At 43.9% G+C, this 16,704-nt stretch overlaps 1 protein-coding gene across 3 annotated transcripts; it reads left to right on the top strand.

Annotated features, from left to right (window-relative positions):
* Positions 1 to 271: 271 nt before the first annotated feature.
* GNPNAT1 (glucosamine-phosphate N-acetyltransferase 1) lies at positions 272 to 14,752 on the top strand. Of its 3 annotated transcripts, none has more exons than XM_074998520.1 (6): positions 272 to 351; positions 4,813 to 5,009; positions 8,250 to 8,312; positions 11,441 to 11,568; positions 11,832 to 11,893; positions 13,230 to 14,752. In XM_074998520.1, exons 2-6 carry the CDS (start codon positions 4,838 to 4,840, stop codon positions 13,375 to 13,377), a joined length of 573 nt encoding a protein of 190 aa, XP_074854621.1. In that variant the 5' UTR covers positions 272 to 351; positions 4,813 to 4,837; the 3' UTR covers positions 13,378 to 14,752. The 3 variants fall into 3 exon arrangements, with proteins under 3 accessions (XP_074854621.1, XP_074854622.1, XP_074854620.1); XM_074998521.1 differs by lacking the exon at positions 272 to 351 and adding an exon at positions 427 to 457; XM_074998519.1 differs by lacking the exon at positions 272 to 351 and adding an exon at positions 2,577 to 2,795.
* Positions 14,753 to 16,704: the final 1,952 nt, after the last annotated feature.

Raw genomic sequence — 16,704 nt, 5'->3', positions numbered from 1 at the left:
GGAACTCCCCAGTGGGGGGGGGGTTCCCCAGGGGAAGGGGCCCACACGGCCCATCCTCAGCGGGAAGGCGGGTGCGCACGTGGCGGGAGCTCGCAGAGGGCGGGGCCTCGCCACCCTGGAGGGAAGGGGGGGAGCCTCCGTGCGTGCCACGCAGCCGCCCGCCCCGCGCTCTGCCCGGAGTCCCCTGGGGGCGGGGCCAGCCTCAGGCCCGCGCCTCGGGGATTGGCTGTGCGTCCGCCGGCGTGCGGGCCCCGCCCTTGCCACGTACGTGCGGCGCGGGGCCGGCGCTGCGGGGAGGCGGCCGGAGGCAGGAGCCCATAGCTGCGCGAGCGAGCGAGCGCGCGCCGCGGGGTACGTGCGCTGAGGGGAGAGCGGGCTGGCGCGCGCGGTGTGGGGCGGGGTCAGGTGGGGGCCCGCGCGCGGGCGGCGGCGGCGGCGGCGGCGGCTTTCGCGTGAGGTACCGGAGCGGAGGTTGCCAGAGGGGCCGCACGGTCCGGGGGCGCTGAGCTGAGGCGAGGCGGCGAGTGGCGGGGAGGAGGAGGGGCCGCCTTGGGGGACGCAGGGGTGCTGGGGGACCGCGCTGTGGGGAAGGGGGTCGAGGCTCGAGGGCGCCTGATGTTCGTGGCGGGGCGGGGCTGGGGGGCAGTGGGACGAGACAGGGAGAGGTGAGAAGCCGCTTTCCGCGCAGCCCGAGGCGGAAGCCGGGGGTACAGTATTTCCCTGCGTCTTTCCCGGGCGGGCTAACCTCGCCCTCGTGGGTGGGCTGCCTGGACAGCCTGGTCCGGTGAAGTCCGGGGGCTCAGGGCTCTTCGTGAGAATGCACGTGTGAGAGACTCCGCGCTACCAACCCCTGGGGAAGGGAGGCTGTTGGGGTGGGTCCTGCAAACCGCTGCACCTGGAGGCTGACCCCAGCCCGCTTTGAGTGGTACCTGAGAGGTCGTGGCCTGGGTCTGTAAGGGTACAAAACAAGCCAGCAGTCCTGTAGCGCTTCAGAGACTGACAAAGTAATTGATTAGGTGATGAGCTTTTGTGGGGCAGACCCAGTTCCTCAGATCACCTAATAAATTATTGTGTTAGTCTTCAAAGTGCTGCAGACTTGTTTGTCTAATTTGGCTTTGAAACTCGGCTGAAGAAAAATGCTGCTTTTCCTTTTATTTTTTTTTTTCCCTTTCCCTAGTCATCTGTGTTTAATACAGGGCTGTACTTTATTTACCTTTTTTTTATCTCTACTAACTGCCTGGTTGTGCACTTCTGGTTCCAAATGAGTTGTGTGGTTAACAGGTCAGTGCCAAACCCTGGTATTTGTAATGCTAAGCTTGCACTGTCATTCTGTCACACTTTGTCCTGGTGTTTCCTGGAGACCAGCACAGTAAGATGATGTCAGAATGGCGTGGAGGTGCGCAGGTGTCTCAGAGCTGATATCGGGAGGCTCAGCTCTTCCTGGTGATGTAGGCATCCAGCTCCCTTGACTTCCTTGGGGATTGCTTACCTGTACTCAAGTGCAGAATATGGGCTTAAAAGTGGAAGTTGCTTGTAATCAGAGTGACAGTTCTGGAGTCCAGAGAAATAATTTGTGACTACCCCTTTCCTGCCAGCCACCTTATTGCTGGCAAAAAAGGACAGGATGTTTTTCAAAGCATATTCATAACTGTTCAACATTAGTACATGTTCCCAGTTTTAAAAGGCCCTCTAATACACTCCTTCCCAGTCTGAACTGGGATTGATCTAAGCTCCTGCTGTATTCCACAGGAAACCGAGGGACCAGCCAGCTTTGTGTATTGTGGTTTGAATTATGTAAATTGGTAGAGTAGAACCCCTATTTATGCAATTTTGACTTGCCTGTCACTTGGATTAACATGAGCCGAAGTCATGAGTGAAGGGGAGCTGGGAACCAGACAGGAGCTTCCTGGCTCCTCTCAGCTTGTAGTAGCTGGGAAACTGACCAGCGCTGTGGCCTGGTCAATTTCCTGGCTCCCAGGAGTGGTCTGGAGCTGGAAACCAGGCAGCATCCTGGCTCCAAGCTCCCATCCACTTGCACTGATCAGTTTCCTGGCTCCCGCAAGTGGCAGGGATTCAGGAATGGGGCTAGGGCCTGGCTCCCCTGGGCTTGCAGGAGCCAGGAGACTGACCAGCACTGCTGCACTGGTCAGTTTCAATATCAGTTTATCAAATTACTAAATGGAAGGGAAGCAGGAAAGATTTGTATTTTCCTGGTGTTCTCTAATATTTCATTTCTTATGTGTATCTTTTTATCATTCTTTAGTAAACACAAAAATTCCCTCCAGTTATGTTTCGCATAGAATATTGTTTGAGGAGAGCTCTATTATTATATGATCCATCATGATTTCTGGATAATGTGTGAAGTTAATAGCAGCAAAGGATAATCTAACAATTAAAACCAGAGATGTTCAGATTAATTTAGTGTGACATATCATTAGCTATCATGAGGTACCGGAGCTGTGACTTGAACTGCAGTGACTTAGTTCTCGTCAGGTTTAAAGTAATTCAGACACTTGCTGTAGCTTGAAAGGCCTCTGCATGCGTTGGCATGGTCTAGTAACAAAATCTCAAGACCGGGTGCCAAAAGACTTGCATTACCATCTTGGTTTTGCGACAGCTTTCCTTAGACTTTGGAAATACCAGTTAACCTCTTGGTGATTCAGTTTTGCCACCTTTAAAATTAAGGTAGTATTTAGGTATTTCATAAGATCGCTGGGCTTAATTTATTTGTATGGAAGAGTGAGCTCCTTCTCTAGAAGTTCCAGGAGTTGTATGGTACTTCGGATTTTTGAAAGGTAGGTGGAAAGTTTGTTAGCAGTTATCCAGAAGGGATGTGCACTGCAGCAGTTTTCATTTAAGCTTATCCTTGTTTGTGAAAAGGGTGTGTGTGGAAACATCATTGTACATGAGCAGGTGGAGGGAAAATATTTAGTGTTCTACTTACAGTACTGCCTTTGGATCTGAAACTTCTGTGCCCTGGATTCCATTAAAATGCTTCATCTCCTGTAAAACTTTCTGCTTTTTCCCAAGACAGCATTACAGTGATGTTGCACAGTCTCATATCGAAAGCGTTTTTTTTTAAATATAAGGATCCCAATAAAATTCATTTGACAACTTAGTTTACCTTGGCACATTTGAGTGCTGTAACTTTCACTGAAGAATGATGGTTTCTTTGGTTCAACTGAAAATACATGAAGGACTCTTTTTCCTTTTAAAAAATAAAAAGTACCTCAGAAATAGCTCTTTCGAGTACAAGTTCATTGTATATCCTCTGTCAGATATTCTAGTTACAGAAGCAACATCAACACACAAAGAATAATTTATCTCTAAATTAAAGAAACCAGCAAAATTTCAGTTTCCCATTTTTTATTCTCCTCCCCTCATTTCACTTGTGTTAAGTTTTAATCGTTTACTGTTGTCACACTATAGCTACGTCTACACGTGAAGCCCACATCGAAGTAGCTTATTTCAGTGTAGCAACATCAAAATAGGCTATTTTGATGAATAACGTCTACACGTCCTCCAGGGCTGGCAACGCCGACGTTCAACATCGACGTTGCGCAGCACCACATCGAAATAGGCGCTGCGAGGGAACGTCTACACGCCAAAGTAGCACACATCAAAATAAGGGTGCCAGGCACAGCTGCAGACAGGGTCACAGGGCGGACTCAACATCAAGCCGCTCCCTTAAAGGGCCCCTCCCAGACACAGTTGCACTAAACAACTCAAGATCCACAGAGCCGACAACTGGTTGTAGACCCTGTGCATGCAGCATGGATCCCCAGCTGCCGCAGCAGCAGCCAGAAGCCCTGGGCTAAGGGCTGCTGCACACGGTGACCATAGAGCCCCGCAGGGGCTGGAGAGAGCACGTCTCTCAACCCCTCAGCTGATGGCCACCATGGCGGACCCCACTTTTTCGATGTTGCAGGACACGAATCGTCTATACGTGCCCTACTTCAACGTTCAACTTCGAAGTAGGGCGCTATTCCCATCCCCTCATGGGGTTAGCGGCTTCAACGTCTCGCCACCTAACGTCGATGTTAACATCGAAATAGCGCCCAACACGTGTAGCCGTGACGGGCGCTATTTCGAAGTTAGTGCCGCTACTTCGAAGTAGCATGCACGTGTAGACACGGCTTATAAAAAACAAGCAAACGTTACTGCATGGGAAGGGTTAGTTTTTTGTTTGTTTTTTTTTTGTGTGCATGATATTAAACAAGGGGAGACGTGGAAGTTGTTGAGGGTGTATGTTCACGTAAAATGGTTTTAAGTTACTTATTTACGTGGTAGAAATCAGATTAAGCTACTAGTGTGGCCATGAATGGGTAGTTGAAAAAAGTATTCTATTCGCAAAAAGTGTAATTTTACTTATCCAAATTGCAGTCTGACACAGCAACAAAGCTTACCTTTCTTTTTTATTTGGAGTGCTAGACATTTTTAATTTGGTGTAAATGCTAAACATGCTGTTCAAATTATCTTTATTCCATAAGACATTTGATTCATTAGCACAAAAATAAAGTTGCTATTAAAAAGGGCTTTGCTGGATGTGCAAAATGTAATTTCTAAGTATGTACTTTTATTGTTTGTTTTAACCCCAGATCCTGGTAGGTTCTAGTTCAAACAGTACAACTGCGGATAAAGTAAATATGAGATTAAATTTCATTAACTTTTTGTTGCATCATAGAGAAGGCGTATGTTACTGTGTAAACAACCAGAATAAAGGTGTAACGATAGTCGCATTACTGTATTGCTACCAAGATTATAGCTCAATCTGAAATGTTTTTATAGAGTGCATTTATGTTCTGATTTCAGTACACCTGCCGCAACCATTGCTGCCATGATGCCTTTTGCAACTGTGATGCCTGATGACACACCCATGTTTGACCCAAATCTTCTTCATGAACTTGACTGGAGCCAGAACACGGCAACGTTTTCTCCTGCCATTTCGCCATTAGATCCAGGCGACGGTTTAGTTCTGAGGCCCCTTTGCACGGCTGATTTAAATAGAGGTGAAGTCCCGTTTTGTTCCCTGTTGTGCAGTGACTCTTGTGGATCAGAATTGTACATGGTGTACAGTGCAACCTACACTAACAGCCATTTCCAGTAGGCTGGTCTGATTGTGTTGTTAAACACTTGGAAATCTCTCTGAGGTTTACAATGTAATCTGATCTGTCCGTTAGTTCAGAGAAACCTCTTCTGTCTCGTCTAGATTAGGATATGGCCCCATTGTGGTAACTGAGTGCTTAGGTGTTTGATACTTGCTGGTTGCTTGGATGAGCACTTAAAACAGGTTTCCCCTTATTTAAAATGCACTTATATCACAAAGCTCGAATCTTTGACGTAATCCACAATCTGTTACATAAATAACATTTCTTCCTACGTTTCTTTTTAAAAACAGTACACTGATTCATTTGAATGCTAGAAAATGTAAATAAATCTGCTGGAATTTGGGGAAATTTGTTTTGAAACTACAGTTCAATAATGAAATGACTTCTCTGAGGGTCCGTGAAAATGGAAGTCTGCCCAGGTATGTCTATGCTGCAATTAAACATCTGTGACTGACCTGTGTCAGCCTACTTTGGGGTCACGGGTAGAGCCCTGTGTGGATACAAAATTGGTCTCTGCGTCTGCAGAAACAATCCATGGATAGCTGTATCCAAAGCTATAAAGTGAATATCTGTGGATTTCCAGGGCTCTGCACATGCGTGAGTGCCCTGCCAAATTGATGGTCATGAAAAATGTGTCATGGATCATGAAATCTGGTCCTTTGTGTGTCCTTATTATACTGATTTCATGGGGGAGACCAGCATTTCTCAGACTGGGAGTCCTGATCCAAAAGGAATTGCAGGGGTGGTCACAAGGTTGGTGTAAGGGGTTCATGGTGTGTTGTTCCCTGTACTTCTGTGCTGCTTTCAGAGCTGGACAGCCAGAGAGTAGTGGCTTCTGGATGACGATCTCTCTCTTCAAACAGGCTACAGAAGAAAGGATGGCAATACCATACCCTGCTATCCTTACTTCTGCACTGCTGGTGGTGGTGGTGCTGCTGCCGTCAGAGGTGGGCTTCCAACCAGCAGCCACTACTCCCCATCTGCCCAGCTTTGAAGGCAGCGCTGCTGTCAGCAGCAGTGCTGAAGTAAGGGCAGAAGTACTGGCAACCGTCTGGCAATTCCCTTTGGGATGAGGACCCTTGCAATTACAATACCACAAAATTTCAGGTTTAAATAGCTGAAATAATTAAATTTATGATTTTTTTAAATCCTATGATGATAAAATTGACCAAAATGGACTGTGAAATTGGTAGGACCCTACTCAGGAGACTCAGGCCATGGGGCTGCTTAATTGCAGGGTAGAGGTTCAGGCCTGGGCTGGACCCCAGGCTCTGAGAACCTGCGAGGCTGTAGCGTTGTACCTATGGTTTCTAGCATTCTCTCTCTCTGCTTTGATTCACATGTCTTTTGTAAAACAGTTCACTGTCACAGTACTACAGTGTGTTTTCCGTATGGGGAAGATCAACACTGCTGCAGTAGGGATGTGCTCGAACTCACAGGGTACCCCTGTCGGCGCCAGTACTATTGCTTCTCACAGTTGACAGAAGCATTTGCTCCTGTTGACTTCCCCTAGCAGAGGTGGCATGGAAGCTTGAATTAAGGTACATCAACTTCATCTACGTAATTAATGTATGTGGAGCTGCGTATTTTAACCTGACCTTCCCCTTCTGTGCATAACTAGCCTTAGAACAGTGTTTCCCAGCTTTATTTGGCCCCAGCACCCTTAATAACAGTCTGATATATGGAGCAGAAAAAGTAGACCACAAATAAATAAGGGTAATAATGAACAAATGCTAAACAAGGTCATGAGATCAGCATTTAGTTTAATTGCACATATTTAAAAACAAAAGTCACAATGTATACAAAAAAATAAAGCTCAAAAACTAATACGCATTATATTGGCAGTTTTCCACATGAAGAGTGTTTTTTCTTTCCTTGGCAAATTCTTTTTATATTCGGTTTAAGACTGGAGAGTTGGATTTACATATCTGGCATGGTATTTTTCAGTCAATTTATGTATTTTGCTTTTGTGGCTGAATAATTCAAGAACCCAGTTTTGTGCAAGTATGTGCTGGTGAAGGATAACAACTGACAAATTGCACTTCTTGATAAAGCTGAACATTCTTGACATAAACCATCCCAAAGTGATCCATGCTCCCTGAGAGTGAGTACGGGGATTTACAGTGGTATGTAACAGGTGATTGTACCAATGACTGCACACGTAGCCCTAACTAGTGACATCATCATCCCCACTCTCTGGCTAAGCTGGCATTACACAGGGACACTTATAGTGGCAAACACATGTGAAAATTGTTTTTAATAAAATTCATAAATGCTAAAATATTACTTTTTAAAATAATCCTCTTGTAATGGAATTTTCCAGGGTTCCACAGAACACGATTTAGGAAACACTGCCTTAGATAATCGTTTAACATTACTTATGGCACAAATTCAAGTTTAATGTTGTGTTTGCGTCCTAGATGTAGAATTCTGTCAGTGTACATATGTGAAATATGGAATACTTTGCATGTAACTAGACTAGATGGTAGATGGTATATGGAGAGGTCTGTTCCCTTCACACTGAGTTTCAAAATTGTTTGAATTTGACTTGGAACATGTCAATGTTACTTTTATGTGGCATGTGCTCTGTAGTTTGAAGGCATATGGGTGTTCTAGAAGTAGTTTCCATGATTATTCAGGGCTATTGTTCTCTCTCTTACGTAGGTCGGGGTGGCCAACCAGTTAGAGACTAAGAGCCAGAATAGCTGTGGATAGACTGCAAAGAGCCACATGTTATATATTTATCTTTATCCATTATAGAGCGATACAAATAAATATATAATACATGTTTCGGTGCCCTCCCGCAGAGCCAGGCACCCCTAGCCTCCCTGCTCTAACCCAATATCTGTGATTCACCAGGGCCACCGCTACAGCCTTGCACTTCACCCTCAAGACACTGGGGTGTGTGCACAGAACAGTGGTGAGCAGGCCAGGCACACATTTCACTGAGCAAAGAACCATGGGTTGGCCACCCCTGACATAGGTGCAGCTATGTGGCATAACGTGCTACTTTTACTTGTATAATTGCGTGTACAGACTTAGTGATTTGAATATGTACTTGAAATACTGGAGCTGTATTTTATACTTAATTGCTTATCTTTATCAGGCATTACATTTTTTAAAAATACTTTTCTGCAACAGGTTTTTTTAAGGTTCTGGGTCAGCTGACTGAAGCTGGAGTTGTCAGCCCTGAGCAGTTTATCAGTGAGTAATTATATATTCTCGTGACATTTGAAAAGGGGAAAGGAGGGAGCAAGAAGTTATTGAGATTGACAGCAAATCTGATCGTGAATGAGGCTCTTGGCTTCAGTAGCAGGACAACGTCACAGAAGTGTAAGTTAGCCCAGGCAGCTTTCTGCAAATTCGAGTTGATTTAGGATCTCCTGGTGACTCTGACATTCATTCTTCTGTGTCTTGGATGACGTCAGAGTTCACATGCACAAATGGGGCAAATTCTAGTCGGTTCCAGGTTGTTTTTGAGATGTGAGCGCTGAAAGTAAACGAAGGTGTCTGCGCATGGTCCGATGCTTGCCACTTGCTATATCAGTTGGGGCTTGTCTTCGTCTGGAGAACATGAACTTGTCTGGAGCTGGGTCTGACCTGCCCCTGGGAGCAGTCCCAGTAGGTGAAGAGGAAGTCATGTCCATCCCCAGCTCCACCAGAACTAAGCCACTGGAGCCTGCAAGGGTGCATGGTAGGAGCACTGGCTGGGGCATCCCAGCCCTGCTCCTCCCCAGCTGATTTCATGTGGGGATACCAGATTTCAGACGCTGATGCATTTTCACGGCTGTGACTTTAGCAGGGCCAGGTGTATAACTGACCACAGAACTTCCCCCAGATAATTCCTCCAGCAGATCTTTTAGGGAAATAGCCAGTCTGTTGATTTAAAATTGTGTCTGACGGAGACTCTATCGTAACTATTGTTCCCTGTAAGCTGAGCACTTGTGCCACTGCTCAGGAGAGATTCCAGTGCTGCCCAGCAGATTAGCAGAGGGCCCACAACTGGGTTTGTGTTTCTCCTGATGGTACACTTTCACACGTGTCTCAGTGCATATAAAAATTATTCTGCACAAGGGAGAAAAGATTAGAGGGAACATAGATCGTGACCCTTGGTAAGTTGTTCCGATGATTAATTACTGTCCCAATTTTCTGTCTGAATTTGTCTGGTGTCAACTTTCAGCCATTGAATCATGTTGTACATCTCTCTGCTAGGTTGAAAAGCTCATTATTAAATATTTAGTGCTAGTATACGCTAGATACTTGTAGCCTAATCAAGTCACTCGTTAACCTCCTCTTTGTTAAGCTAATTAAGTTGCGCTCTTTGACTCTCACCATAACGCAGGTTTTCTAATCAGTTAATTATTCTCGTAGTTCCTCTATGAACCCTCTCCAATTTCTTAACATGTTTCTGGAATGTTGGATATTAGAACTAGACACACTATAGTCATAGAACACTAGAACTGGAAGGAGCCTCAGGAGGTCATCAGGACCAAGCACCATCTGTCCCAGTAAATACAGTAAACTCTTCTTTAATGAGAATCTGAGTAACTGGCACTCTCAAATAACTGGCATAACTCAGAGCCGAGTAGCTCTGCTAAGGGGACACCGGGCGGGAGCATGGAGAGAGCAGAGGAGCCTGCTGGCTGCACTCACATAAAGGAGGATCCTCTGCTCTCTCTGCACCCGTTCCCCGGTGGAGGAGCTGCTTCTTGCGTGGGTTCCGCAGCGAGCCGCCTGCTCTTAAAAGGGAAAGTTGTGGGGTGGGAGGGGCACACTCCAGAGACGGACGCAGCTCCCTCTGCAGTGCCAAACCTCTCCCCCCCCGCCCCCGAGCTGGACGCAGCTCCCCCTGTGGTGCCACCCTCCTTCTCATTCCCCATCCCAGAGATGGATGCAGCTGTCCCCGCAGTGCCATCCTTCCTTCCCCTACCACTGTGAGGCTCTTCCTTAGAGGGCTTTGCAGAGCCCTGGGGGTGGGAGGTGACAGCTGTAAACCAGCCTCCTCCTGCCCAGGCCCATGCCCCAGCCAGTGGTCATCCTACAACTGAGCACACGAGCTGGGGCGGGGGGCATCCCACTCAGCATTGCGTTTGGAGTGCGGCCAACAGGCTCCTCTGCACTCTTTCCAGCACAAGTACTGAACTCTGCATTATCCAGCAACCTCCTGGTCCCGTGGATGGCGGCTATTGGAGTTTGCTGTAATCTCTACTCTGATTGGAGATTTCCATTTATACATTCCAGGAGTGCATGAGCTCTGTTGGCTACAGCCTAAGAGTTGCGAGCTCGTGTTCCACTCATTATCCACCATGATCCACAAATCCTTTTGGGGTCGATGCTTCCCAGGGTAGACTTCCCCATCCTGTAAACGTGGCCTGCATTCTTCAGTATACATTTACGTTTAGCAGTATTAAAATGTGTATTGTTTGCTCGAGTCCCGTTTACCAGGCAATCCAGGTCACTCTTGAATCAGTGATCTGTCCTCTCCACTGTTTACAACACCCTCCAGTTTTTGTGTCATCTTGAAACTTTATCAGGTTTCTGACAAAAATGTTAAATAGCATAGGGCTAGGAGCCCATCTCCATACGACTACAGTGGATATGCAGCTATTCCCAGTCTGCAGTCATGTTTTGAGGTTTATAGGTTAGCCCGTTTTTAATCCATTTAATGTGTGCCATGTTAATTTTCTGTTCCTCCATTTTTTAATAGAAATGTGCAGTGTCAAGCCTTACAGGGCTCTAAATATATTACATCAGCAGTATGACCTTTATCTACCAAACTTGTAATCTTGTTAAAAAGGTACCAGTTAGTTAGGTTATTGAAAACAGAGATCTATGTTGATTTGCACTAAATATGTTATCCTGCTTTAATTCTCTGAGTCCAATATCAGCAGTTCCATTTCAGGCCTGGGATCAGTGTTAGATTGACAAGTCCATAATTACCGAGATCATCCCATTACACTTTTCTCATTTGTCTGCCTACACAAACTAATAGGGCCTGAAGCTAGTGTCTGTCACTAAGAGTGGTCTCCTTTGATCTTAGTAGGCCTGTAGTGATGCTATCAGCAAAGGAAGGATTTTCTCCCTGCTTCTGAGAACACAGGAATTTGTTTGTTTTTTTTTTAAACCCCCCCCATTTGTGTCTTAGTTTGAGATAAGCTTATTTGACCTTGGAGTTTTGTGTGTTTCTAATTTCTCAATCATCTCATGGGTTGAAATGCTGAATTCTTAAGTGCTGTGAATTACAATATATCCTTCAAAAATCAGTTTATGCGGCTGTCCATTCTAATCCATTAATCAAATGTGCCTATTCTGCTTTTCTCCTGTTCCCACAGAAACCTTTGAACACATGAAGAGTTCCGGTGATTATTACGTGACTGTTGTGGAAGATACAAATCTGGGACAGATTGTTGCTACAGCAACACTGGTTATAGAATATAAATTTACTCATTCATGTGCAAAGGTATGGTCTGGCATTTTAGCCTGTAATTATAGAGGAAGAATATCATTCACCTAATTAGTTTTCAAAAATAGCAACTACAGTTTATTGTGAAACTGAATAAGACTAATGTACTCGGCTAATATCAGATTCAAAGTCATTTTAACATCTGTTTTCTTTGCCTACCTGTCAAAACATGACATGAGGGTAGAGACTCATTTAAATTAACTGCAAAATGACTTCAGGGTGCTATAGGAACCTAAACGCACATGTATATATTTCCTCAGAGAGGAAGGGTAGAAGATGTTGTAGTAAGTGATGAATGCAGAGGAAAGCAGCTTGGCAAACTGTAAGTATTTCTTCACCGTCTTTTCCTTGTAACCCTGTACAGGTCAGGAGTCCTATATACCACACCCACTTTCTAGCATTTGTTAACATACATGCTGTAGTTGATTAGATGAATGTGTACTGATCAATAACTAGGTCCAAGCCATGACAAGTTGTCCCTGTGTGTGCACGCACATATGGGCAACACTATCACTTAACAGTCTGCTTGGGGGCATGTTTAACCAGTTCTCGCTAACTAATGAATGGCACGTACTCATCTGACAGTTATGAAATGAACTTTACTTAATAGTTGCCTCTTCGTTTGCCATGAGGCATTAGGTGATCTGTTTTAATTCATGTAAACGAAATGCCACCGTATAAAATTACTTGTCTTCTACAAGAAAAGATGCTGTACAGGTTGAACCTCTCTTGTCTGGCACCCTTGGGACTTGACCAGTGCCAAACAAGAATTTGTCAAACCACAGGAGGTCACTGTTGTCTAGCACATTACCAACACTTCCACTGCCTATTGACTCTTAGAACACATTTAGAGGTAAATTAAGTTAAATAACAGCCCAGAACAGTGAGGCTATGTCTATAGTGGCACCCCTCTTTCGAAAGGGGGTTGCTCATGAGACACTTCAGGATATGCTAACGAGGTGCTGCAATGAATATGCAGTGCCTCATTAGCATAACGGCAGCCACGGCACTTCAAAAGTGCTGCTTTCGATCGTGTGTGGCTCGTCTACACAGGGTCCTTTTCAAAAGGACCCTGCACACTTCAAAATCCCCTTATTCCTATTTGGTTATAAGAATGAGGGGATTTCAAAGGACCCCGTGTAGACGAACCGCATGCAATCGAAAGCAGCACTTTCAAAGTGCCGTAGCTGCTATTATGCTAATTAGGTGCTGCATATTCATGACAGCACCTCATTAGCATATCCTGAAGTGTCTCCTTAGCATCCCCCTTTCGAAAGGGGAGTGCTAGTGTAGACATGGCCTGAGAGCCAGGACTGGTGTCTGTAAACAAACTTTATGGGACCATGGGAAACTTGGCCACCCCCATAAGTGGCCATCCGGTTAACTAAAATCATACCAGATTAGAGAAGTTCAACCTGTAGTTTGTTCATGCTCAATAAACTCAAAATGAGCTTTCCCTCTAGTAAAAATTGAAGTAACATTTCATGTAGAAAATTGTACTGCTTCTGTCAATACAATGTAAGCTTTTACCGCATAGAAAGGCTTCATCTCATAGCAGTAACAGAATGTTCATGTTCTTGGTGGAGCATTTGAACTATGGTTGTGCCAATATTCAAATGCCATTTTATCTAATTGTTGGTGTTATCTGTCTCTTTCAGATTAATGTCTACACTTACATTGCTAAGTAAAAGACTGAACTGTTACAAAATTACACTGGAGTGTCTGCCCAAAAATGTGGCTTTCTATAAAAAGTTTGGCTATTCAGTATCTGAAGAAAATTACATGTGTCAAAAGTTCTTTAATTAAGAACTTGCAGCTTATCTTTTGTAAAGACAGTTGGTGAAGGACCTGGTGATACAAACACATTCTCTTCCTGGAAATTTTAGTTTGTTGCTACAAATGTAACAATCCCTGTAGATGATGGACAACAGATGTGTAAAAAGTTCAATTTGAATTATGTTTTCAAACATCTCTGTGGGCGAGGAACTGTTGGTACTAATTTTACTACTGTTCAGCTGAAGTGAAGTTGTGTTTTTGTTTGTTTTGGTTTTTGTTCTTTGCTGGGCTATAAAGGGGTTGGTTTTTAACCAAAGCTATATATTTGTAATCTCGAAATCTTTCTTGCCTTGTATTTTTCTAAAGTTTTGCGCTTCTTGGTAGCCAAGGTGCAGGCAGCATGGGAGTTGAGCTTCTCTTTGTACTTTGTTCAGGGGAAAATGTAACCTGTGTGGGGAATGCACCTGTTACACGGCAACAGTAGTGCACAAAAGGAATGTGGTTTTTCTAACCTTAAATTGTAGACTTAAGTGCTATTGATATTAATGTACCTAAAAGTTAAATAGGAATTAACATTCAAAATTAGACTGAACCAGATGATAATTGAAGAGTATAATCTGGTTATAGTAGACATTTATTGGCCATACTATAGTTGATATTTTAAAAGCTAAATGAACACTGACTACATATTCAGGTCCTGCACTTTAATTAATATATTGGAAAGATTCAAAGCAGTCACTTACAAACTTGTAGCTTGTGCACAGAGCAAAGAAATTTCAAAGTTGCAGTTGTCTAAGTGCAAAATAGTTATCTTATCTTGGGCAAGGCTTTCCTTATTTCTGTTCTGTCATTTAAGAACAGGAGTTAACGCATCCTTTGAGTGATAAGACAGTGATGTGCGCAGTCAGTGAATACATTTGAATTATTACTTGCCATATTTTAATTCTTCCGGGCCAGATCTACATTCTTCTCCAATGGTAACTGCTTATGCAATATTGAATTGCTAATTAGCAGAGAAATCCCAGATCCTGGTACCAAAGGCTTGATGCTGTTTTCGTTTGTCCCATCTGCACTTAACAGTGGGTAAATAATTTAGCACTTCTTGCCATTGATGGCAGTAAAACCCTTGTTTCAGTGGTAACATATGGTAGAAGAGTGACAAAGACAACAGTTGTGAATAGGGTATTGTGAGAAAAGGTTACTGAGAATAGTCTCTCGTTGTTTTTGAACAATTAGGCCTTACAAACTGTTCTCTTTTCAGCTGAGGACTACATGAAGTTGTGGTGAGGGTTCTATTTAATGTAATTGATAGTTCGCTAATATATTGTTTCCTTGGTGACGTCTTAGTTTTATTTATTTTTTTAAAAAAGCATTGTTTAATCTCAAATAAATGGAGACTCACGCATTTTCCTTGTACTTAATGTTTAGTTCACATTGAGATTTATACCAGCTGTGTGTGTACTTCCTTAAAACCATCTAGAACAACTTGATTGCTTTTGCCTTCCCTTGTCGTGAGAGTACCTTTTTAAAATACACATTAAAGATCATTGTCTCTTTTCTCTCAGTGATTTAAATGAGGATCCTGGTGCCAGAGCTAACTTTCTTAAGAACTACCTGTTCTGGAACTCTGACAAAATAAGACGAGTAACACTATTAACAGCTAATTGGAGATTAGCAATCATTTCAATTTTACTGGTTCTGGAGCTGGAGAACACCTGTTTTCATTGGGGGTTCACAGTCTGAGCTAAATAGTCCAAGCCTTCACCAAGTATGATAAAAGCTCATCTCACTGTTGCAATATTGCATAGTATGTGAATATCTTTGTGCTGCCAGACAAGTTTAGAACAAACACATAGCTAGCTGTAGTGCAAAAACACAATTATCTCTACAGCCTCGCTCTTCCTTGCTGAAACCTTAGGAAGTTCAGAAAGTGCTGGTGGGCATTTAAATAGGGAAGTGAGGTAACTATCTGCCCCTGGTTTTCAAGCCTTTTTATTAAAGATTCCAGCTTCCTGTTAGAAGTGACAGCTGGCTTCCACTTACACCAGGTTAATTATATGGATTATCCAGTTCCTCACAACTTTAATTAGCAGTCAGACTTCATCTAGTTAAGTACATTAGAGTACACAGAGGTTTTCCAGTGGTTATGTCAACTCAGCTAGAGATTTGCCTAGTTTTACAACAGGCTGCATAAAAGGACTAGCAAAGTCAATACAAACTAAAATGTGATACAGACAATGACTTGTTTATACCTCTCTATCTACCTTACATTGAAGTGTAAGTACAATATTTGTATTCCTATTGATTTCATAATTCTATGGTCAGCAGTTTTTCAGTGATAGTGTTGCGACACTTCTGTGTTTTTATGCCTGCACCTTTAGCTATATCCCTGACTTGATACCTTTGGTATGCTTGTCGTAATCAGTTAAATATTATGGAGTTAGCTTAGTGTCTGAAAATACTGCCTGTAGCTTTGATCTGCACAAGGGGGGAACATCCCATTAGAGTTTGAAGGGGTGGCCAGATTGGTGGTCGTTCAGTCAGCTGCTTTGTGAACTGATTACTGTGAAGAGTTGGATGGGTTTCAAGAGTTAGTGAGCTGGGGTGCTGCAGGGTTCCATGTTTAACACTAGCTGAACTACTTGAGAAACATGCTGTTTTGTTTTCATCGGAACTGATAACTTGTACACTGGCTCTCTTCTACAGACCTGGGGCTGGCTGAAGTCTGAGAGCATATACAACTCTCATGTTATACTAATTCAGGAAGCGCAAAGCAGTGCAAACGATTTGCAGTTTTAAATGCTGTATCTGTACAATCAACCTAGAAAGCCAAATAAGAGAAAAACGTAGTGATGTCAAAAAGAACCAGTAACAGTGAAAAGCAGAGGCAAAGATTATTGGGCTGCATACCCAAAGCTATGTTAGCCTCGCGGTCCCTTGATTTGGCAACCTTGTAAGTACTTCTAGAGCAGGGGTCAGCAGCCTCTCCCAGGCAGAGTGCCAAAATTTGACTTTTGACCTCTATGTACAGTCTTGAGTGCCAGTGATGCTTTTTAAAGTCACTGGTAGTCCTACTTACAACAACTTTATTAATAACTAAAGATGCAAAGCTTTACCATGTAGGTGGTGGCCAATAGGATGAGCTGGTCTTTTGTTACTCCACAGGCGGCCTGGCTTTCAGCGAGCTCCCAGCTGCATGGGGGAGGAAGGGTGGGGCTGAGCTCCCATCTCGTGTGCCAATGAAAATCAGCTCGTGTGCCATTCTTGGCACCTGTGCCAGGGGTTGCTGAGCCCTGTCCTAGAGCCTATACTGAGTCCCATCCTAGGTATATTTTTTTAGTAGTAAGCTAAACAAGA

The sequence above is a fragment of the Carettochelys insculpta genome, chromosome 6, assembly GCF_033958435.1.
Source record: "Carettochelys insculpta isolate YL-2023 chromosome 6, ASM3395843v1, whole genome shotgun sequence".
NCBI classification, from domain to species: Eukaryota; Metazoa; Chordata; order Testudines; family Carettochelyidae; genus Carettochelys; species Carettochelys insculpta.
This window is presented reverse-complemented; position numbering and strand designations above follow the sequence as displayed.

What these genes read in the sequence shown, in the direction of transcription:
- GNPNAT1 (XM_074998519.1), top strand. Translation starts at nt 2,773, where the DNA reads ATGGTACTTCGGATTTTTGAAAG. An exon ending in GTACTTCGGATTTTTGAAAG is followed by an intron (nt 2,796 to 4,812) that starts GTAGGTGGAAAG and finishes TTCTGATTTCAG; the next exon opens with TACACCTGCCGCAACCATTG. An exon ending in TTACTCATTCATGTGCAAAG is followed by an intron (nt 11,569 to 11,831) that starts GTATGGTCTGGC and finishes ATATTTCCTCAG; the next exon opens with AGAGGAAGGGTAGAAGATGT.